Source organism: Urocampus carinirostris, chromosome 12, assembly GCF_059441175.1.
Source record: "Urocampus carinirostris isolate Australia breed hairy pipefish chromosome 12, RoL_Ucar_1.0, whole genome shotgun sequence".
Taxonomy (NCBI): domain Eukaryota; kingdom Metazoa; phylum Chordata; class Actinopteri; order Syngnathiformes; family Syngnathidae; genus Urocampus; species Urocampus carinirostris.
This window is the reverse complement of record NC_142360.1, coordinates 9,734,496-9,755,485: the sequence shown is the minus strand read 5'-3', so window position 1 is coordinate 9,755,485 and position 20,990 is coordinate 9,734,496. Positions and strand designations below refer to the sequence as shown.

Here is a 20,990-nt window from a genome sequence, read left to right as displayed (position 1 = left end):
TTATAAATAATTCCAAATTGTCTTTCAGCTTTCTTTGTTTTTTCCCTGGTTACAGATGTGTTCTGTCTTATTTAAGCATCTAAACAATCACATTTCAGCCATTACTTGTTGACAGGGTCAGAGATCGACCTTGAGGTCTTCATAATCAGTTCCTCAAACCCTCGGGCATAAAATGAGTGACAACCAAGCTGTTGGTTTAGCAAATCAGATTCCGAGTTGGCATTTCTTCTCAAACTATGATTGGTTAATGGGCGGTAACGGAAGTATAACAACAAAAAGGTAAAAAAAAAAATCCCCCTGTTCACTGCTTCTGTTTAAGGGACATTTCAGCCATAAATCAAATAAAAACTTACACCAGAAATATGACAGGACAGGCTCAATTGTCAGCATTAGCTCCGATAGGAAAGATCCTCTTGATGGAACTGAAATGCATGAATAATCTGTACAAAAGAGTAATTGATATCTTATTGAGGAAAGAAAGGAGGGTGGCTTTTGGGCACAAAAATAAAGTAACATTTGGTGAGTAAAATTTGGCTATAGTCCCAAATAATATTGAAATTTGATTATGTTATTACTGATGCTTTTTATATGCGTGACAGCTGTAGCTGCAGTAAATGTCTTATGGCCATAAAATAGTAATTGAGGGTTGGATTGATTTAGACGTAGCACTTCTGAAGGCCTAGGTGTAAAATGCATGGCCTGCCACTGTATTTTAATCTACGGCTGCTTTATTTTGAAGTGAGACTAAGTTTTTTTGTGCGTAAAAAAACTGCTCCAACGAATGCGACAGATTTCCATTTAGGTAAAACTTTCCTAATTTTTTTTATAATATTCGGGAGACGGATTGTGTTCGTGCATAAAAATAGAGGTTGCGATAAAATCGATGGTGATTTAATGGCTAAAGGTTAGCATGTATGTAGCTGTGACACAGCATTTTGATCTGCAGTAAAATAAAATAGCCCCGACATATTGGTGCAGCTGGCAGCCAGCTGATGACAGGAAATGTTTCTGGTGGGTCAGGAAGTTGATAAGTGCATACGGGCAATAATGCGATGCCGCGGGTGTAAGACAAGTGCTGCATTCACGGTCGCCATTGTTTTTGTCCAACAAAAGACTCATGAATGTGAGTCAGGCGTGGCAAAAAGAAATGCTGCAACAGCTGATTTCGAACAGGAAATACATCATCTTTTCCCAACAGCTGTTTGAAAAACTCCACCAAACTGAAAGACTGTCATGACGCCTCCCACTTATGCAGAAAGTCGTGTGACTCTTTCTGCCGGAGAAAAAAGTAGCTGTGGATATGATGGGAAAATTCGAACTTCATGCTTATTAAATACTTAGCATTTATCCATCAAGCCATCCATTATCTGCACGGCTTATCCTCAGTAGGGTCATGGTGGTGTTTAAGCACAGCAAAATACAGTCCACGCGCTTATTCACACCTAGGACTGGTCAATTAACCTGACATGCACAAGGAGGACATGCAAACTTTGCACAGGAAGGCTGGTAGCTGGATTTGATCTCATGACCTCAGAACTATGCCGCTGACGCGCCGCCCATCAGGATTCAATTCAAAACAAAAAAATTATTAATGAAAAATAACAAACAAAAACATTAAGATAAATACATTTAAAAAAATAATTAGATTTAGATCATGTAAAAAAAGCAAAATATAAAAGAAAACATTAATATATATATATATATATATATATATATATATATATATATATATATACTGTATATAGGCAGCACGGCGGCGCAGTGGTTAGCACTTGTGCGGCACAGTTCATGTCATGGGAACCTGTCGTGGGTTCAAATCCAGCTCCAGACTTCCTGTGCGGAGTTTGTATGTTCTCCCCGTGCTTGCGTGGGTTTTCTGCACTCCGGTTTCCTCCCACGTTCCAAAAACATGCATTTCAGGTGAATTGGCCGGTCCAAATTGTCCCTAGGTGTGAATGAGCGAATGAGTTGTCTGTCCCTGTGTGCCCTGCGATTGGCTGGCAACCAGCTCAGGGTGTCCCCTGCCCACTGCCCGGAGATGGCTGGGATAGGCTCCAGCCCCCCCGCGACCCTAATGAGGATAAGCGGTACGGATGATGAAATGAAATGAAAAAAAAATAATATATATATATATATATATATATATATATATATATATATATATATATATATATTATTTTTTTCAATTGTTTCACATATTTATTAACCCTTGTAGACTTTCTATTTATATATATATATATATATATATATATATATATATATATATATATATATATATATATATATATATATATATATATATATATATGTATTTTTAAAAAGAGTAAATCAAAATAATGAATGAAATTAAAAATATATAAAAAGCAAAAAAATTAGGGAGGCCCATTTAAAAATGGATGGAAAAAAACATACAAAGGAATTTAAAACAAGCAAACATAAAGAAATAGTTAAAACGTTTGTAATTAAAAAATATATCAAAAATATAAAAATAGAAAGTCTACAAGGGTTAATAAATATGTGAAACAATTGAAAAATACATAAAAAGTAAAATAAATTAAATAAGGGACCCCAATTTGTTTTACACAAATATTAAAAAAAAAAAAAAAAAAAAAAACCATACAAAAGCATCATAAAAATACGTTTCCAAAACAGTATTTAAAAGCAAACTTTAAAGCTAATAATTAAAAAAAGTACGTAACTAAATAAATATATAAATTTAAATAAAAATGGATGAAAAGTAAATATATAAAAGACTAAGGGAACCTACATTTTTAAAACAAAAATACAAACATGAATAAAGACAAAAAAGCAAAAACCTACAATAATGTATAAAAATACATTTGATAAAATAAAAAAATACCCACTTTTTTGCCTATATGATGTTTACAATGTAAACAATAAGAAACATTTAAAAAAAATGTCAAAAAAGGACCTTTTTTTTTCTCAACAGCAACAATGTGAAACTGAAAAACATATATTTCTAATTATAATATATAATTGAAATATTTGAGTAATAAAAACAAGAATAAAAACTACAATAGTTAAAATACAAAATAAAAAGTTATATTACCCAAAAATAAAAACAAAAGTATTAAAACAATAGAAAACATTATATAATTTATGTATACTGTTTTTTTTGCAGTTCAATGACTCAGATGACCAGTATCTATCTAACCAAAAGCATATGAATGAATAATACTAGTTGTTAAATTTAAATGAATGGTTTCATTTCTCCAGCATGCACCGCAGCTTCATTTACCAAATATGGTTCCTTGCCACATGCAATGAAAAATTTGACCCCCAAGAACATTTTTTTTTTCCAAAACCATTTTTAAAAGAATCTCTTATGTAACTCAGCCATAACTCAGTTGGAAGTAGAAGTTTCAAGCCTCACCGACAGCTTTGGCCAAAAATTTTGACTGGATAATCTTGGCAGACCGTTGCCCACCAAAACAAAAGACGCTCAACATGTCACAGGTCTAAAGAAGTAAAAAGAATAGTTTGATCCTTTGCTTGTCCTTCTTGTCAGCTGACTTAGAAACGACTTTCTCCACTGAGGCCCATTTGCAAAACACCCGCCTCCTTGAGACCCGCCCCTTGGCTCTCCTTAGTCTCTAATTGCACACACACACAGGCACACACACATAAAATAGAACCAGACTGTTTTCCTTTCAAAGGCAGCACAGAGAAGCTTTTTCTTCCTTTGCGTCTCACGTTTCAAGTTCACCACCATCTTTCTGCACCTTCATCTATCATCCTCCTCCTCCTCTCCGCTACCTCGATCAAAAGAGGAATGTCAGATCGGAAAGAAGACAGCATCTCCATCAAATGGGATTAACAGCAGCGATGGGAATTAAACAAAGACGCACTTCAAAAGATTGTTAAAAAAAGGATCGCAAACGAAGCGAGATGTTGCCTGTTTGTCCAATCCAAAACTCGCAAACACGGGAAAACCATTCAAACTTAAACAGTCTTTAGATAAACAATCGGCAACAGTTTAACCTGATCCACAACTTTTAGTCTGGAGTTTCCAATAGGGAAGGTTTTACCTCAGAGCGTTGGGCGTTCTTTCCGCGTGGGAGTGTGCAGACGTCTGCGTCCCGTCCAGGTAGGAGCGACCTATATAGAGTGCACTCAGCGGCCCAGACGCTGACTGATGCACTAACCCTCCTCCTTTTTTCGCTCTTGCTCGCCCTCCCGCCCTCTGCATGAGTCAGGCGGTCTGCCAAGCAGGGCCTCCTCCAAGCGAGCTTTCACAATAAAAGAACTTGTAGAGTAAAACGGCCTCCCTGGTGTATCTAGTCAAGTCAAGTGAAATCAAGTCAAGTTTATTTGAATAGCCCTCAAGACGTCTCAAATGGCTCTACAGACAACAGACTACTATCACTCCATACCCTGATCTAAAACCTACATGAGGGCAAGGAAAAACTCAAAAACCTCAGTATGCAGAAATGTGGAAACCTTGAGAAGGGGTCGCACATGAAGTAACCCCCCCTTTAGGATGACCAGGCTGCAATGGATGTTGCAAGGGAATCAACCGACAGTCCACAGACATCATCAACATGAAATTTAGGTAACAACAGAATGTCCGGTTGACAGCTTCCTGAGGTCACCATGATTCATAAGCTATTGAATAGTATGTTTTAAGTCTAGATTTCTACATCCCCTTGTCTATCTCATGGGCATAACCACCCCAATTTTGAAGGTGCTCAGGCACCCCAAAATTCAAACCAGGCACCCCCCAAAAACTTTCGCAATATTTTAACTCTCTTTTACTTAATAAAGATAGGATAGGCTTAAATATAATGAAAAGCGCTAGCTAAATAACAAAAAACTGTAAAATAAACCAAAAATGTGAAAACGTAGTGTCCGAAATACTCCGCTGCCTTGAAATGGTTCAGTCCATTTGACTATTTGCACCGCTTTCACCCCTCCACGCTCCCCATTCGTTCGACTAGTTTCACTTGCGGCATAACTGGAATAAGAAGACCTTAACATGATCAATATCTTTGCATACGAGATAAATTCTTAATTATTCTCTCTCTCTCTCTCTCTCTCTCTCTCTCTCTCTCTCTCTCTCTCTCTCTCTCTCTCTCTCTCTCTCTCTCTATATATATATATATATATATATATATATATATATATATATATATATCTTTTAGAATCAGACTGTGAGTTAAAATATAATTGTCCAGTGCCCTTTTTCAAACACAATACTTTTGTGGTCGAATGAGCTTGCGTGCAACGTCGCCCATCACAGCAGAGGTTCGTTGCCTCTCTGAAGAACGGAATGACGCTTTGCAGAAAAAAACTATGGTGACCAAATGATGAAAGTGCTGTACTGTATCTGAGTCAGATCAGGAGGCTTCTCCTGCTACTGGTAACCATGCAAACCAGTACTATCTGTTTTATGTGGGGGAGCAAACTCCCATCTCAAAAATTGTCCTATCCATCCATCTATCTATCTATCTATCTATCTATCTATCTATCTATCTATCTATCTGTCTGTCTGTCTGTCTGTCTGTCTGTCTGCCTGTCTGCCTGTCTGCCTGTCTGCCTGTCTGCCTGTCTGCCTGTCTGTCTGTCTGTCTGTCTGTCTATCTATCTATATTGGACAGCAACTATTATTATCCAAAGCATACCACAAAACTAGCGTCACAATATTTCGCTTCGTAAAAGTAATGTTCATGATCTATAGCATAACAATAATAATAATAATAATAATTTCCTTTGTATTGTCATTCTTTGTAACAATGTACACAGAACGAAATGTCGATACACCTGACCCGTTGTAGCGAGTCGATGCAGCCGCAGCCAGAGGGCGCCGCCATTATACCAATTAGGTATGTCTCGGCCGAGGCGCGAACCAGCGACCTCCCAGTCTCAAAGCGGGCACACTACCATCTAGGCTAAGGCATCACATCCTCCTCATCTGTCACAACAAAGCACGTTGAGAGTAGATCATTTTCCCCGCAAAGGCTCCTATAACTTTGCTGTCTTTGTCTTGAAAAATAAGCTCAACTGTGCCGACGTTCACCATGTGACAGCATCATAATGAAAGACCCTTCGAAGGCGTTGTCTTCAAAAGTATAACGTGAAGGGTGGACAAAGACTTTGCGGTGTCTCTTTCATGGACGAGATGCATCAGTACCCAAAGTGAACTTGAATGGAACTAAATGAGCCAAGGTATACCACATCATAGGTCCAACTTTCATCTGTTTAATAAAGAGGGACTTTCTTACCAAGCATTGCAGCTTTATCACCGCATCACAGGTGAACCCAGGGTATGAAAATATTCAGCCCTATAAGGACAAATTTAGCAATGTCACGATCCAAAACAAACTTCATTATACAGCCAAAGTTTTTTCCATGGTAAAGGGCCGAAACACATTTGATGTGCTCAGAATTTAGTGTTTCAGCAGTTTTAGTAAACAATACCCTTAGGGATGACTCATTTCTATTTTAGTGTCTAGCGCCACCTCGTTTTTTAGGTTTCCCAGACTGTTGATGAATCAGTGTTGACGGTTGTTGGTACTGGGGGTCTGTGTGTAAGCTTAAGGGGTAAAGGGCCCCAATATGTCAAAGAAACATGAGCCCGAGGTCTCTGAGTCATTACTATTGTTGAGTCACTATAATAAGCAAGGGACCAGTTGAAGTGAAAATTGGAGAGTTTAGCACATATGCAGCAGCGACAAGTCAGGAAACCAGAAGAGAGTTTGGTTCTGGATCAAAAGCACCATTACTAGGACCAATACTTGGTTTCAGTGTACAACATTGGATCATAATAAAAGACAGAGGGAGAATTGAATATGGAGCAAAATAAGATCTAAACCAGAATTAGACCACAGAGCAGCCTCACAAGTGATCAGGATTCCACAAAGCAACAAAACGAATTTGTTGTTGACATCAATTAAGAAAGAGATCACAACAAGGGTGCTTTTTCATATCAAATCTAGATCAATAAAAATTAATTTTAAATTAATAACATTTGAATCGAAGTATTGAGAATAAGGATGGAGACTGATATTAAGGTCATAATTGCTTTAAGACTGGGATCCGAATTGCTAAATATTTTGATTGTGTTCAGGGAAAGGACTGAGAATGAAACAGATTTAGAGCACATATTACAACTTCCATTCAGACTAATGATAGATCTAGTTTTGGGATTCAGCTTAAGATCGTCATTTATTTGAAAATTTGCATCGACACTAGATTGAGTTCATAAACTGAATCACAAGCAGGAATCAGATTGAGATCAAATAAAAAATAGTATCCAGATGTAATGCTTCCACTTTTTCTTTGTAAAGACTTGAAGTTGATTTAGTCTTCATTTGGACTAAATGAAATTCCTGCAATTGACATATCTTTACGTGATAGTCCCCGTTTAGCACATTGGAATGTTCTTTCCGGGGAACTGCTGCGTCCGCAGTCCGTGAGCGGACCGCTTAGTTTCCATGCTGTCAACTCGCAAAACATATGAGCGAACTCATATCTTCTGTTAGCCCCCTCAAGCTCCCTCCGCACTACCATTCCCCACTTACCCCCCTTCTCTGCCCCTGCTAGGAAGGTCAGCTCAAACAGCTCTCTTCCTTTTTTGGAAACTTTCTCCATTCCTTGCGGGTCACTCGAGCCTGACGAACCAATCACACACTGAGTTGGGCTGGCGTCGCAGCCAATCCTAGGATCCGCATGTCCATTTAAGGACTGCCCATCTCTCAACACAGGAGGCCAAGGGGACATTATATACTGTTTTTGGACTGTGGTTTAGCCTCCCTTGCCTCTTTCTGTCGTGTTCCTTAAGGACAGAGAACCACTCTCATTTTCGCTCGCTCGTGAGATCACATCCCAACCACACAAGCTGTTAGCATCCAAAACCACAAGCAACACCTCAGCAAGGGAGCTATTGTTAAAGACTTCATTAGGGAGTTGATTACTTCCACAAACAGACCATGAGTCATGGGGAAGACATTCACCCAATGCTTGGAATCCAGCGCTGTGGCCTTGATTGTAAATAAAACTCAAATAGAGAGGATGTAACTGTTCTTTTTAAATATTGTCACAGGTAAAAAGACAACTATATATGCACTGCTTTTCATTAACATACGTCTTCATGTGGATAGAATCAAAACTACCAATGAAGTGAAGGGAGGCAGGACAGGCTGTGCCTCACCTGTCATCAGAGATATATAATGTCACGGTCGCCATGACGACCAGTATGCCACGCCCCCGAACTCAAGCTGAAGCAGATCAGCTGATTGCTGTTCTGCAATTTAAGGCTGGATTTTGGGTTTGGCGGGTGCTGGTTCATTACTCATTATTCACAATCCCGTTCTGTTATGCCTTGTCCTGTTTTAGTCTGTTATGCCTTGTCCTGTTGAGTTCGTGCCGGAGGAACTCTGTATTGTTCTGTTTTGCCTCGGAGTATTGGGCGACTTTTATTTTATTAAATAAAACCTATGGATCGTCAACGCATTTGAGTTCTCCCTTCATGCCTCCTGCCTCCGTTCTGGTCCGGTCACCTTCCACGCCACCACGCACGTCTCGTGACAGAATGAACCAGCCAACAAATAGAACTCAGCGAACGATCCCAGCGCGACTTGGGGAGAGCTGGAGAGCGCAGTTCGGCAGGCGCCTACTGAGTTGGCCTTCCCTGCTCGTTCGAACCACGGCCCCGCCCGTCGTGGCCCTTGCTGTGCCTCGAATCGACTCACGGGAGGAATTGACGCCTGCCTGTTCGACTCTCATGCCTGCCTGCCCGACTCCCGTGCCGATTGCCTGCTATTCCGTCTCCCCTGCGTGCCAGCCCGACTCCGACTCCCAAGCCTGCCTGTTCGACTCCCAAGCCTGCCTGTTCGACTCCCAAGCCTGCCTGTTCGACTCCCATGCCTGCCTGTTCGACTCCCATGCCTGCCTGTTCGACTCCCATGCCTGCCTGTTCGACTCCCATGCCTGCCTGTTCGACTCCCATGCCTGCCTGTTCGACTCCCATGCCTGCCTGTTCGACTCCCATGCCTGCCTGTTCGACTCCCATGCCTGCCTTGAGTCTCCCTGTACTGATTTTGTTCAGTCTTTCCTGTCCTGTCTTGTCTGTTCTGAATCTGTTCCCCCCCTGAGTCTGACTCTTCTGAATCTGTTCCCCCCCCTGAGTCTGACTCTTCTGAATCTGTCCCCCCCCCTGAGTCTGACTCTTCTGAATCTGTCCCCCCCCCTGAGTCTGACTCTTCTGAATCTGTTCCCCCCCTGAGTGCGACTCTTCTGAATCTGAACCCCCTGAGTGCGACTCTTCTGCATCTGAACCCCCTGAGTGCGACTCTTCTGCATCTGAACCCCCTGAGTGCGACTCTTCTGCATCTGAACCCCCTGAGTGCGACTCTTCTGCATCGGCCTGACCTGAGTGCGACTCTTCTGTAGAGGCCTGTCCTGTTTACCTGTTCTGATTTTGCCTGTCCTGTTTACCTGTTCTGATTCTGCCCTGATTTTGCCTGTCCTGTTCTCGTCGGTTCTGCCTGTCTGTCATCCCCTGTCCAGTTGGCCACCAGACCCCCCCTGCCGAGCGCCGATTCCGATCCGCCCGACGCAGATGGCGCCTGCCTCTCCCCGTTCCTGCGTGTTCGGAGGAGGGAGCAGGGTTGCCCCAATCGCGATCGTCAACATTCCGGGGCGCGAGGTAGTAATTTTTTCTTTTTTGGGACCTCGGGAGCTGTCCCTTAAGAGGGGGGCTCTGTCACGGTCGCCATGACGACCAGTATGCCACGCCCCCGAACTCAAGCTGAAGCAGATCAGCTGATTGCTGTTCTGCAATTTAAGGCTGGATTTTGGGTTTGGCGGGTGCTGGTTCATTACTCATTATTCACAATCCCGTTCTGTTATGCCTTGTCCTGTTTTAGTCTGTTATGCCTTGTCCTGTTGAGTTCGTGCCGGAGGAACTCTGTATTGTTCTGTTTTGCCTCGGAGTATTGGGCGACTTTTATTTTATTAAATAAAACCTATGGATCGTCAACGCATTTGAGTTCTCCCTTCATGCCTCCTGCCTCCGTTCTGGTCCGGTCACCTTCCACGCCACCACGCACGTCTCGTGACAATATAATATATATACATATAATATATATACATATCTAATACATATATCTAATCTCATCTCATCAGCTGCACCGCTTATCCTCAGTAGGGTCGCGGGGATGCTGGAGCCCATCCCAGCAATCATCGGGCAGTGGGCAGGGGACACCCTGGACTGGTTGCCAGCCAATCGCAGGGCACACGGGGACAGACAACTCACTCGCTCAGTCACACCTAGGGACAATTCACCTGAAATGCATGTTTTGGGAATGTGGGAGGAAACCGGAGTGCCCGAAAGAAACCCACGCAAGCACGGGGAGAACATACAAACTCCGCACAGTAAGGCCGGGAGCTGGATTTGAACCCACTCAGGAGGTTCTCACAACCCCAGAACTGTGCCGCACACGCGCTAAACACTGCGCCGCGAAAAATGTTTAAATGGTAATAATTATTCCATGTTAAAGTTCTTACTCATTTAGCTTCACAAATCTTGGATTATATTTTTAAAATTGGTATTTCTTTAAATTTACTGCTGAAATACAAAGAGCAAGCACTTGTCACAAGAACTGCAGGGGGCGATAGTGAGACCATAACCAGTGAGTTTGATCAATAAAAGAAGTAGTATTAGCAAGCTAACAGCATTTTAATTGCAGCCATCCAGGAATAATGTCACGTTGCTTAGCCTTTATATATAAAAATAGAAGTGAGTATTATATCTCAAAAATTCGGGAGTTTTCCAAACCCGCACTTTAAATCAAAGCAGGAGATGGTGCATGTACTTCATTTATAAATAAAAGTAAGACTATTACATTTTAAGTTTTTATATTTTATAAGTTTTTTAGTATTCTACACTTTGTATATTGTTATGCAAAAAAATCAGTTATTTAAATCTTTCAATCACACAATGTATAAACTGTACAATAAGTTCATTTATTTGGACATCTGACTGCCTCACCAGACATTAACCCCACCGCACCTCACCAAGTATAATTCCACATGTCTAAGTATAATTCGAGTACGGAATCGAGATAGATATTGAAACCAGAACCAGGGCTAGGACATGGATAGAAATCTGAATGAAAACCTGTATCCAGAAGACAATGAGGTTCATAAACCAAACACAAATCTGTATTAGTAGAGAGACCTGGATCAAGATTACAACCAGGAGTAATATTTTAAGCAAAAACACTTGGTTGGAAATAGGAAATGAAAATCAACAATTACCCTGTATTTCTAAAAAAAATTTAAATAAACAGATTAGCATGGATCCGAAATTCAATGACAAAATTTCAAAGCATTGGTGGATTATATCAGAATGATCCCTATTATCTCTGTTTGACAATTCCAAATGTAACATTAATGAATTCACAGTATGTGTGACTAAAACAAGATATCTGATTCTGAAGCCCAACCTGAAAAATGTAATTGTTTAATGATGTCCCAAGATATGTACTTTTTGTGAAGGAAAGAAGCGCGAAATCTGCTAATTTAAACGCTTGACCACAATTATGCGGGTGTAATTCAACCCCCAGGCGGCAACTGCCAAACTACCCTGGCACACGCAAATGTTGTCATGGTAGCGGAATGCTTTTGTTTTCGGGATTCCCCGTTTTGAACCCTTACACAGCACGCAGATTTGGCATTGCGGCCTCCTGGGCAGCAGGTATGATTCACCCTCTGGCTCCCCACCCACTTTCCAACCTCCCCCAGGGTGAAGTCAAGTGGCAGGGGCAGATACTCACAGCTTGGGTTTGGGTTTAGTCGGAATTGGCGGGGCCTCCTTCCCAGGGGATGGAGATAGCTTTCCTTGACTGATAGGCGAGTTTGTGTAGACCTGGATTGGAGTGTGGCAAGATCGTGGCGGAGGAGGAGGTGGCAGGGGGGTAGGTGGGGATGATGGTTCTATGGGTGCAGAAGGCGGGAAATTGGGTTTGCCACTGGGCACCGGGTTCTTCTCATCTGGCTTTCCCCGGGGCTCCGAAGGCCACAGCTCTACTTCCTGAGGAGGCATCTTGGGTGGCAGTTCCAGCAGACTGATCTCCGTGTGTGGGGGTGGAGGAGGCGGCGGAGGGGGGAAGGCTGGCCCGTCCTCGAGTATTGAGCTATCTCCAGACACTCCGTTACTGGAGGAAGAGTCCTCGGCTCCTGGGGGGAAATAAACAGCAGGGAAATTGGGAATGTTTCCTTGATTCCCCCTCCCACTCTGGCTTTCATCTAACTCAGCGTCTGTGTATCATCTTATCTGAAGTAACCCCCACTAACGTTTTGGCACTTCCTCTTTAGTTAAACCTCCCTCAGTGTGATGTACTCACTTTGCACTAAATGACCCCAACATCTGGTACACTTAAGAACAAAAAATGTTCGGCATTAAAAAAAAGTAAAATTATTTTAAATATCAGCAGTTTGCCGAAATTATTCAAATATTACTCTTAATCGATCTCAAGATTACGACCACAGTTAGGATTCTAATCCAGGTCTAAATGCATACGATGATCCTAATTTTGATCATAATCTTGATTTGGATTCTATAACGGACTGTGACTAATTGAATCTTAATCTCCCCATGGCCCTAAATGTGATTTTAGTTTTAATCTGGTTTTGATCCAGATTCAGGTGTTCAAAAAACCTACCAAGAACAAGATCTTATATAATTCTCGATCTTGGTTTTGATCCATATTTGGATGTCATTGTTAATCTTCACTGTGATCACAATTCGAAACTGAGTGTAATCCAGATTTCGATGTTATTAGTACACACGATTACCCAGATTCTGATCTTAATTCAGACATGGATTCCGAACCTGTTGTAAATGTCAATAATTATGATCTGGTTCTGATCCAGATCCGGATTTCTTAAAATCTAACAAGACCCAAATTTTATACTATTTTTTTATCTGGAATCTGATGCAGGTTTGGAATGTATTAATAATGTTAAAGGTGATTCCATTTGTATTACCCAGATTCTGCACTTAATGCAGACCTGGATTCTGAACCTGTTGTAATCAGTGATCCTAATTATGATCTGGTTCTGATCCAGATCCGTAATTCTTAAAATCCACCACGACCCAAATTTTGATACTATTTTTTTATCTGGATTTTGATGCAGGCTTGGAATGTATTAATAATGTTAAAGGTGATTCCATTTGTGATTTTAATCTTAAACTGTATCCTGATCCAGATTTTGATGTTCTTTGGACCCACCACAAACCAAATACTGATAGTAATCTTGATTTTAAATGTGATCCAGATTTAGATGTCATCATCAATTTTCACCATGATCACAACTCCAATCGTTTCTTATCCAAATTGTAGATGTTTTTAGTACCCACCAAAACCCAAAGTCTGATCTTAATTTTGAGCTGTATTTTGAACCAGTTTTAAATGCAATTCTTAATATGATCTGGTTTTGATCCAGATTCAAATGTTCATAAAAGCCACCTTGACCCAAATTCCAATATTTTTTATCTGGTTTTTGACCAAGATATGGACAGCATTAATGATGCCAAATTTGATAACAATTTAGATTTTATTCTTAAACTGTCTTTTCATCCATATTCATATGTTAATTTTAACACTGACTGATTTTTAATTCTGATATTAATCCTAAAATGGGTTTTAATATAGATTTAATCAATGTCAATTCTAATCCTTATTATGATCAGTATTCATCCCAGGGTTGGGTTTTGCATCAGGTATACCATTTAAGGGATGGATAGAAAATGCAAGTACCCCTATCTTCCCCTTTCTACTTCACTGGAAAGTTATTAGCAAAGAAAGTGGGCTAAAACATTTAAGAAAACGCAGTTGTCACTTTCTGTCCGCTTTCAACAAAAACGGAATATTGTAGTGGGTTTTACATAGCTCGCTACAATATTCACATTTCTTTCCAAATAGAATATTGCTAACACGTGTTCTTAATTCAGGCTTCTTGCCACACAGCCCTACAAGCCTTTTTTTAAGTGCCATCACAATGACAAATGCAGAGGCATGACGCACCCGCTGTTACAGTGAGTTGTGCAGAACTGCTGGTAGAACCATACAGGTTTGAGGCAGTGCAGCAGAACAGGCCTCCGTCTTCTGGAAAGGCCTCCGCGATCACCAGAGTGCAGATCTCATCTGGTGAAAACAAAATGTTTTAATAATATTCGGAATGATAAATAACTGGAGGAAATGTAGCTTGAAGTTTATTCGAGAACATGCGGAGTCCCACAGGGATCATTGTTAAACGATTTGATGTTTTGGATTTACATTACATGCGCACAAAATTAATTAAATCTAAATTTGTTGTTTCGTGTTCCGTCCTCCACCCTCATTCATTACAAAATACTGCATTTGTGCTCTACTTCCACTGTGCGTACTAGTCCGAACCCTGGGGTCGTTTTAGTTTACGATGCTTCGTTCTTGCTTTTCTGGACTGCAAATCTTTCACTGTGATTTTTTTGTATGGCTGCAGTGCTTAAATGTTGCCCCGGGGGCCTTAAGCCATAAAGTAGAATCGAGACACTGACACGCTATTCCATTTGCAAACGAGACATGACGGACGCGTGAGACGCAGTAGTGCAGTCGGCAATCCTAAACAACGTTTGCGCACGGGTGAGTCACGGTCTGAAGAGCCGACACCTGAAAGTTAGAGTGTTTGCCTTGTTGTGATTCATAGTGTTTACATCATCTGACTGCACATTGGGACGTTGTTATGTCAGAGGGACTATCTTAAGACATACCTGACTCTGCCACAGATCGGGGCTCTGATGCATATTTCATACCAAGAAAAAAAGAGAAAGCAGTTGTCAACCAATAAGCAATTATTATTATTATTATTATTAATCAGTGGAAAATTTCATAAATGTAAAGGCAATATGTGTTAGTGTTGTTGGTGATCAAAGGTTAAAGCGACATACTTTTCTGAAGAATCCGAAAATCCGGGGAGTCCACGACCTCCTCGCCTTGGCGATACCACCTGACCTGCAAAGGGGGGACCCCACGAACCCTGCACTCCAGAACCACCACCTGGCCTTCTGACGCCTGCGCCTCTTGCAGTAGCTAAATTAAAACAAAGCACCAAAAACAAAATGTGAGGGCTAAATTTGATCTCTTTGAACTTCTACATCAATTTTCACAGGATCGGAACACCACTTAAAGGGACAGATATTGTCTTGTGCAACCGAAAGTGATTACTAAAAAAACACAATAAAAAATAAAAAATACGGAGACTCAATGTCACCAAAACGCACAATCTTACTGTCATTTCTTGTTTTTGTTTTTAAGGTACCCACAGCAGCAAGATAGTGAACAATTACATCAGCCTCCTCTAATGATATATATAATAAATGCCAATCCCTCTACCTTTGAGCATTTAAAAAAATCCAGATTTTGATGACATTCAATGTATTTTTACTTATTATTTAAATTATTTGTGTTTTTTTTTTTTTTTTTTTTTAGAAATTACGTTTTTTTAGCCATAGGAATAACTAAATAGCAAGTGTGGAAAAAAAAACAACAAAGTTCTTGCCAGGAGAATTTTTTGGGTTGAAAAATAACGAATATTTACAATACAAATATAAGTCAGTATACGTACAGTATATGTTAATATTAGAAAAAAACAATCTGACCAAAACAACTGCAAAAAAGTATTAATAAGACAAGGTCGGAACAAAATTAACATAATTTTAACCAATATAATTTAAAAAAATTACTTACAATTATTTTGATAAAATGGGAGAAAGAAAATACTGTACATTATTAAAAAATAAATAAAAGGAAATAAATAAAAAAAATGTCTACAGTGTCAGGACCAGAACAGACACAGGACCCACTTGCATTGCGTTTCTCACAAGTTTTATTGGAAGAAAGAAAAAGGGTTGCGCCCACGATCCGGTGATTGCTGGACGCGGGAAGCAGGTCGCTCTGTATGTGGAGGTGGATCTTCCGTGGCGAGCGATGGCAGTGTCGGGAACGGAAAACGGGACAGGAGAGCAAAAACGTGGTCGGGGTCGTAAGCGAGTCGTAAGCCAGGAAAAGAGAGTAGACGTGGTCGGTGACAAAAGAGGTCGAAAGCCGGGACGGGAGAGTAGACCTGGTCAGGATTAAAAAGGAGTCGAAGTAGGGGAACAGACGGGAGCAAAAATCAGGTGGGAGTCAGGGTCGAAATAGGCTTCCCTAGTGTTAACTGAGGTTCGCAGACGGACTGACAAAAGGGGACAGATAGGAGTGGGTTTGAATAGAGACAGGGAGCCATTTAGAGTCCGGGGCAGTTGGCGCCAAAGGAGCGGGCACAGGTGATTCACATCGGTAATCATGACATACAGGGATTTCTTTTAAAAAGTTATTTTTAACACACACATCCCCCCAAGAGATCCAAAATGGTTACAGCCAAAAAACACTGAAGCAAAACTACTAAAACAAAAAAGATTAAAAAAGAAGCCAAACTTGAAAAAAAGAAGACCCAAACCTTGCCCCAAAATGAAAAATGATTTTTAAAAAAAGGGGGAAAGGAAACAATATGGATTTATTGCCCCAGTGTGTAATATTTGACCATTGTATGGCACTGTTGTCTAATGCTCCTATGCTGTGCTCTGTGGCACTGGTTTTTGTTAGTCAGATGCCAGTTATGGTGGCGACTACAAGGTGTGGATTCCATTGTGCAAAAGAACTACACTTTTCTCACCTTTGTGAACGCGGGCGGACCCGAGCCTTCAGCCCCATAGAGGGACGACACCGGGCTCTGCGTCTAAAGGTACAAACACATAAAACATATGAAGACGTGGGCCCGAATCGACATATAGTCACATGCGGTTGCCGAGTCATCACCCGCTGCAGAGGCTGCGACAGAGACTGGACCAGCGTGGAGCGAAGAGGCAGCACCTCCGGAGTATTGGGTGATGACGAGCGGATCGTCAAGGACATAGTGGTCGTTTTCTTCTGAAAGCTGAAAGACAAAAGGGATTGCTTCATTTCATGCCTAACTTTGTTGACTTTGAAATGGAGTCTGAGGTCAACACGAAATGACGTACACTGGCATGGTTGCCGATCTGGACTTTGCCGGCGAGCTTTCTCCGTCCGAGTCGGACGACGATGCTCCTGAAATCAACGCCAAGTCAGATTTGTGTCCATTATGGCAACTTCTTCCATTCACTCAGTGTTCTGAATTTAATACACTAAAAATTTATTTTAGTAGGTACCAATTCCACATAGTAAAATGACCTGTGTTAATTTAACACTCTGAAGATAAGGACCACATGTTCACCGAAGTAGTTTTAAAAGTTTACTCTTGTTAAATGAAAACTATTACTGACTACCCTGAAATCCAGATCCGGAATTCTTAAAATCCACCACGACCCAAATTTTGATACTATTTTTTATCTGGATTCTGATGCAGGCTTGGAATGTATTAACACTACCTCGGTGAACACATGGTTTTTATCTGCAGAGTATTGAATTAACACTGGTAATTTAACTGTGCATGTATAAGCATCTCCGATACGATTCTAGGTTTATTTTATGGTATTGGTTTGGGGTGCTTGACCTTATGTATTTTTAGGCTGGTGGGATACTCAATACCATTCTCAATCCTCAATACCAATACAAGATACCTACTGTCATCTTAATTATGTTTTGGTTTTAATCCAGATTTAGATGGTTTCACATTTTAACTTGACCCAAATTCTGATATTTGTCTTCATGTAACCTCCCGTCTTGTTACTGTAATACACTACTCTCCGGTCTCCCCAAGTCCAAAATCAAAAGCCTGCAGCTGGTACAAAATGACAAGAAAGTTTGATTGCATTACCCCAATTTTATCTAACCTGCATTGGCTCCCTGTGAGCTGTGAGTTTAAGGTTCTGTTGGTAGTATTCAAAATCATGCATGGATTTTCTGCCTCATATCTTTCAGATTTAATTTCCCCATATGTTCCGGTCTGGAGCCTTCGCTCCGAAAACGCCGGTCTACTAGTGATCCCAAGAGCCAAGAAGAGATCCACAGGTTCGAGGGCATTCTCCATTCGGGCCCCGGTGCTGTGGAATACTCTTCCCCCTGAGATTCGATCTGCAACCTCAGTGGAACTGTTTAAATCTAGCCTTAAAACACACTTCTATTCTATAGCATATGAATAACCTTTATTTTATGTCGACAATATCTGTTTATAATTTGTTATTGCAACATTCATTTCAGCCTGGTCAACCTGGAAGGGGGATTACATACCTGTCAACTTGTACGGTTTTGCCGTACAAAGTAAGTTTTTTATGCATTTTAAGACGAGTACGAAATCTGTACGGAAAAACGCAAATTTGTCAATCGCATGCGTCTGCCGCCTGGGGATTTCCCATCATGCATCATTTCGAAAAAAAAAAGACACAGTGTACAATTATTTTGTATTTTGTCCGGGAAAATACGACCGTTTGTACGGGCATGGAGCCGTGGAGGTTGACAGGTATGGGATTACCTCATCTCTGGTCCCTTATCAAGATTTCTTCATTTTCCTCATGTTGAGGTTTTTGAGTTTTTCCTTGCCCTCATGTAGGTTTTAGAGCTGAGGATGGTGTAATAATAGTTTGTAGTTTGCAATAATATGTGGTCTGTGCAGCCCTTTGAGACTCTTTGTGATTAAGGGCTATACAAATAAACATGACTTGACATGATATTTGTCTTCATTCTGAACAAGATGTTAATGTCATTTTGAATGCTGTGATTCTTACTATAATCAAGGCCTAAATTCTGATAGTAATCTTTACATTCTTATCCAGGTTTTGATTAATAAATTAATAATGAGTAATATGATTCCAATTGTGATTTAGATTTTAAACTGTTTGCTGACCCATACTCACAATTACACTGACCGTGATCCTGATTCTCAATCTTGAAATGGGTTTTGACACAGATTTGGACCAGGTATATTATTATAGCAGAGGTCTGTGGTATTGAGTTACATTTATCTGTTATATTTACTTGAGTAAGTTTTGGGACATTTTGGAGTACATTTAAATCACGATAGTTTTTACCTTTACTTGAGTAGAGTCGTAAAGAAGAAACTGTACTCTTACTTCTCTACATTAGGCGACTTTGAACCCGTTACTTCGTTATTTCAGTATTTGAGTTGTTTTCTTCACCAAATACCTTTATACTTTTACTCAAGTAATTATTTGGATAGCGACTTTTTAATCTACTTAAAATTCAGGTACCCCCATCTTCACCTTTCTCCTTCTCTGCAATGTCATCCGCAAAGAAAGTGGGCCAAAGCATTTGAGAAAATGCAGTCACTGCTTTCCGAGCTTTTTCAACGAAAAATGCATATTTACTGGTACATTTTTGTAAATATCGAATATTGCCATGAAAAAGGTGTTCTTAATGCAATCCCCATGCTACACTTAGTTGGTTTGTTGGATCCCTTAACCACGAGAGTGCTAAGGGCACCAATTCCTGTGGTGCCCATCCCTCTCCTTAATTTAGAGTAAACTTTTAACATTACCTCAGTGAACGTATGGTCCTTATCTGTTAAATTAACACAGGTCATTTTACTATGTGGAATTTTATCAAAATATTTGTTTTGGTATTGCTATTTGAAAAATCAAACATCCCTAATTTTTGGAATAACTTGTATTTAGGGGGTAAAGTTAGGCAGCAGGATACCTTCGATGTACACTTCAGCCGAAGTGTTGTCGGCCCCGAGGCTGTTGGAGGCCACGCAAGTGTAGCGGCCGGTATCGTCTTCGAAGGCCTCGGCGATAACAAGCGTGTGGAGTTCGCCGTCGCGTAGGATCTGGATGTCCGGTGAGTTGTGTAACTCGCGACCCTCGCAGAACCACCTGTCCGACATAAACCACATTGTAAAAAAACAAAAAGGAACCGTTTCGTTACATCACTGGCTAGGGCAGAGGTGGGCAAACTAAGGCTGGAGGAGTCACATGCATCCCATCAGGCTTTTTCATCGGGCCGCCAAAAGTAAATGATCAAAATATAATGGCAATAAATCCATCCATCCATTATCTGCACCGCTTATCCTCAGTAGGGTCGCGGGGGTGCTGGAGCCCATCCCAGCTATCTTCGGGCAGGGGACACCCTGAACTGGTTGCCAGCCAGTCGCAGGCCACACAGAGACAGACAACTCACTCGCTCAGTCACACCTAGAGACAATTTGAACCGCCCAATTAACCTAACATGCGTGTTTTAGGAATGTGGGAGGAAACCGGAGTGCCCGGGAGAACGTACAAACTCCACACAGGAAGGTTTGATCCCATGACCTCAGAACTGTGCTGCACGTGCGTTAACCACTGCCACTACCAATGACAATATATATAAAGGTAAATAAAGTACTACTACAAAAAAAAAAATTGTCCTTGTTGTCCGTACGCGTGTGTGTCCACAAATAAAATTCTACTACAGAAATACTAAAAACATACCACAAACTGACTACAAAACACAGTGCCCGGAGGAAACCCACCCAAGCACTGGGAGACCGTGCAAACTCCAAACAGTAAGGTTTGATCCCATGACCGCAGAACTGTGTTTTTAGTCCTTAAAAACAGAGACTTAATCTATAATTTTGCTTTCATTTTGAAGAGAAAATAAGACGATAAAAATGCTACAAAAATACTACTACAGTAATACTTAAAGACAAAATACTACAACAGAAATATTACAACAATAATACTACAATAATAAAACCGAGTGAAATCTTACAAAAATACAAATGAAATACTACAATAATAATACAATGAAAATACTACATAAATACCACAGGCATACTACCGAAATACTGCAAGAATACTGCAATCGAAATAGTGTACTTCAAAAATATTTCTACAGAAATATTACCACTACAGAAAGACTGAAATACAACAAACTACGGGAATATTACAACAAGAAACTACAAAAGAATATTGTGAAGGATACACTAAAAAATACAACTACAATAATACTACAAAATACAACAGTTATACC

The 20,990-nt window shown here is 40.6% G+C and overlaps 1 protein-coding gene across 1 annotated transcript in view; it reads right to left on the bottom strand.

Annotated features, from left to right (window-relative positions):
- palld (palladin, cytoskeletal associated protein) overlaps positions 1–20,990 on the bottom strand; it is an 82,535-nt gene that overhangs the window by 24,567 nt on the left and 36,978 nt on the right. The window contains exons 3-10 of the mRNA XM_088348962.1: positions 19,680–19,855; positions 17,066–17,132; positions 16,863–16,980; positions 16,720–16,782; positions 14,954–15,095; positions 14,777–14,800; positions 14,052–14,171; positions 11,799–12,201 (exon numbers count right to left, since the gene is read on the bottom strand). Coding sequence (XP_088205088.1) covers positions 11,799–12,201; positions 14,052–14,171; positions 14,777–14,800; positions 14,954–15,095; positions 16,720–16,782; positions 16,863–16,980; positions 17,066–17,132; positions 19,680–19,855 — 1,113 coding nt within the window. The remainder of the gene's footprint in view (positions 1–11,798; positions 12,202–14,051; positions 14,172–14,776; positions 14,801–14,953; positions 15,096–16,719; positions 16,783–16,862; positions 16,981–17,065; positions 17,133–19,679; positions 19,856–20,990) is intronic.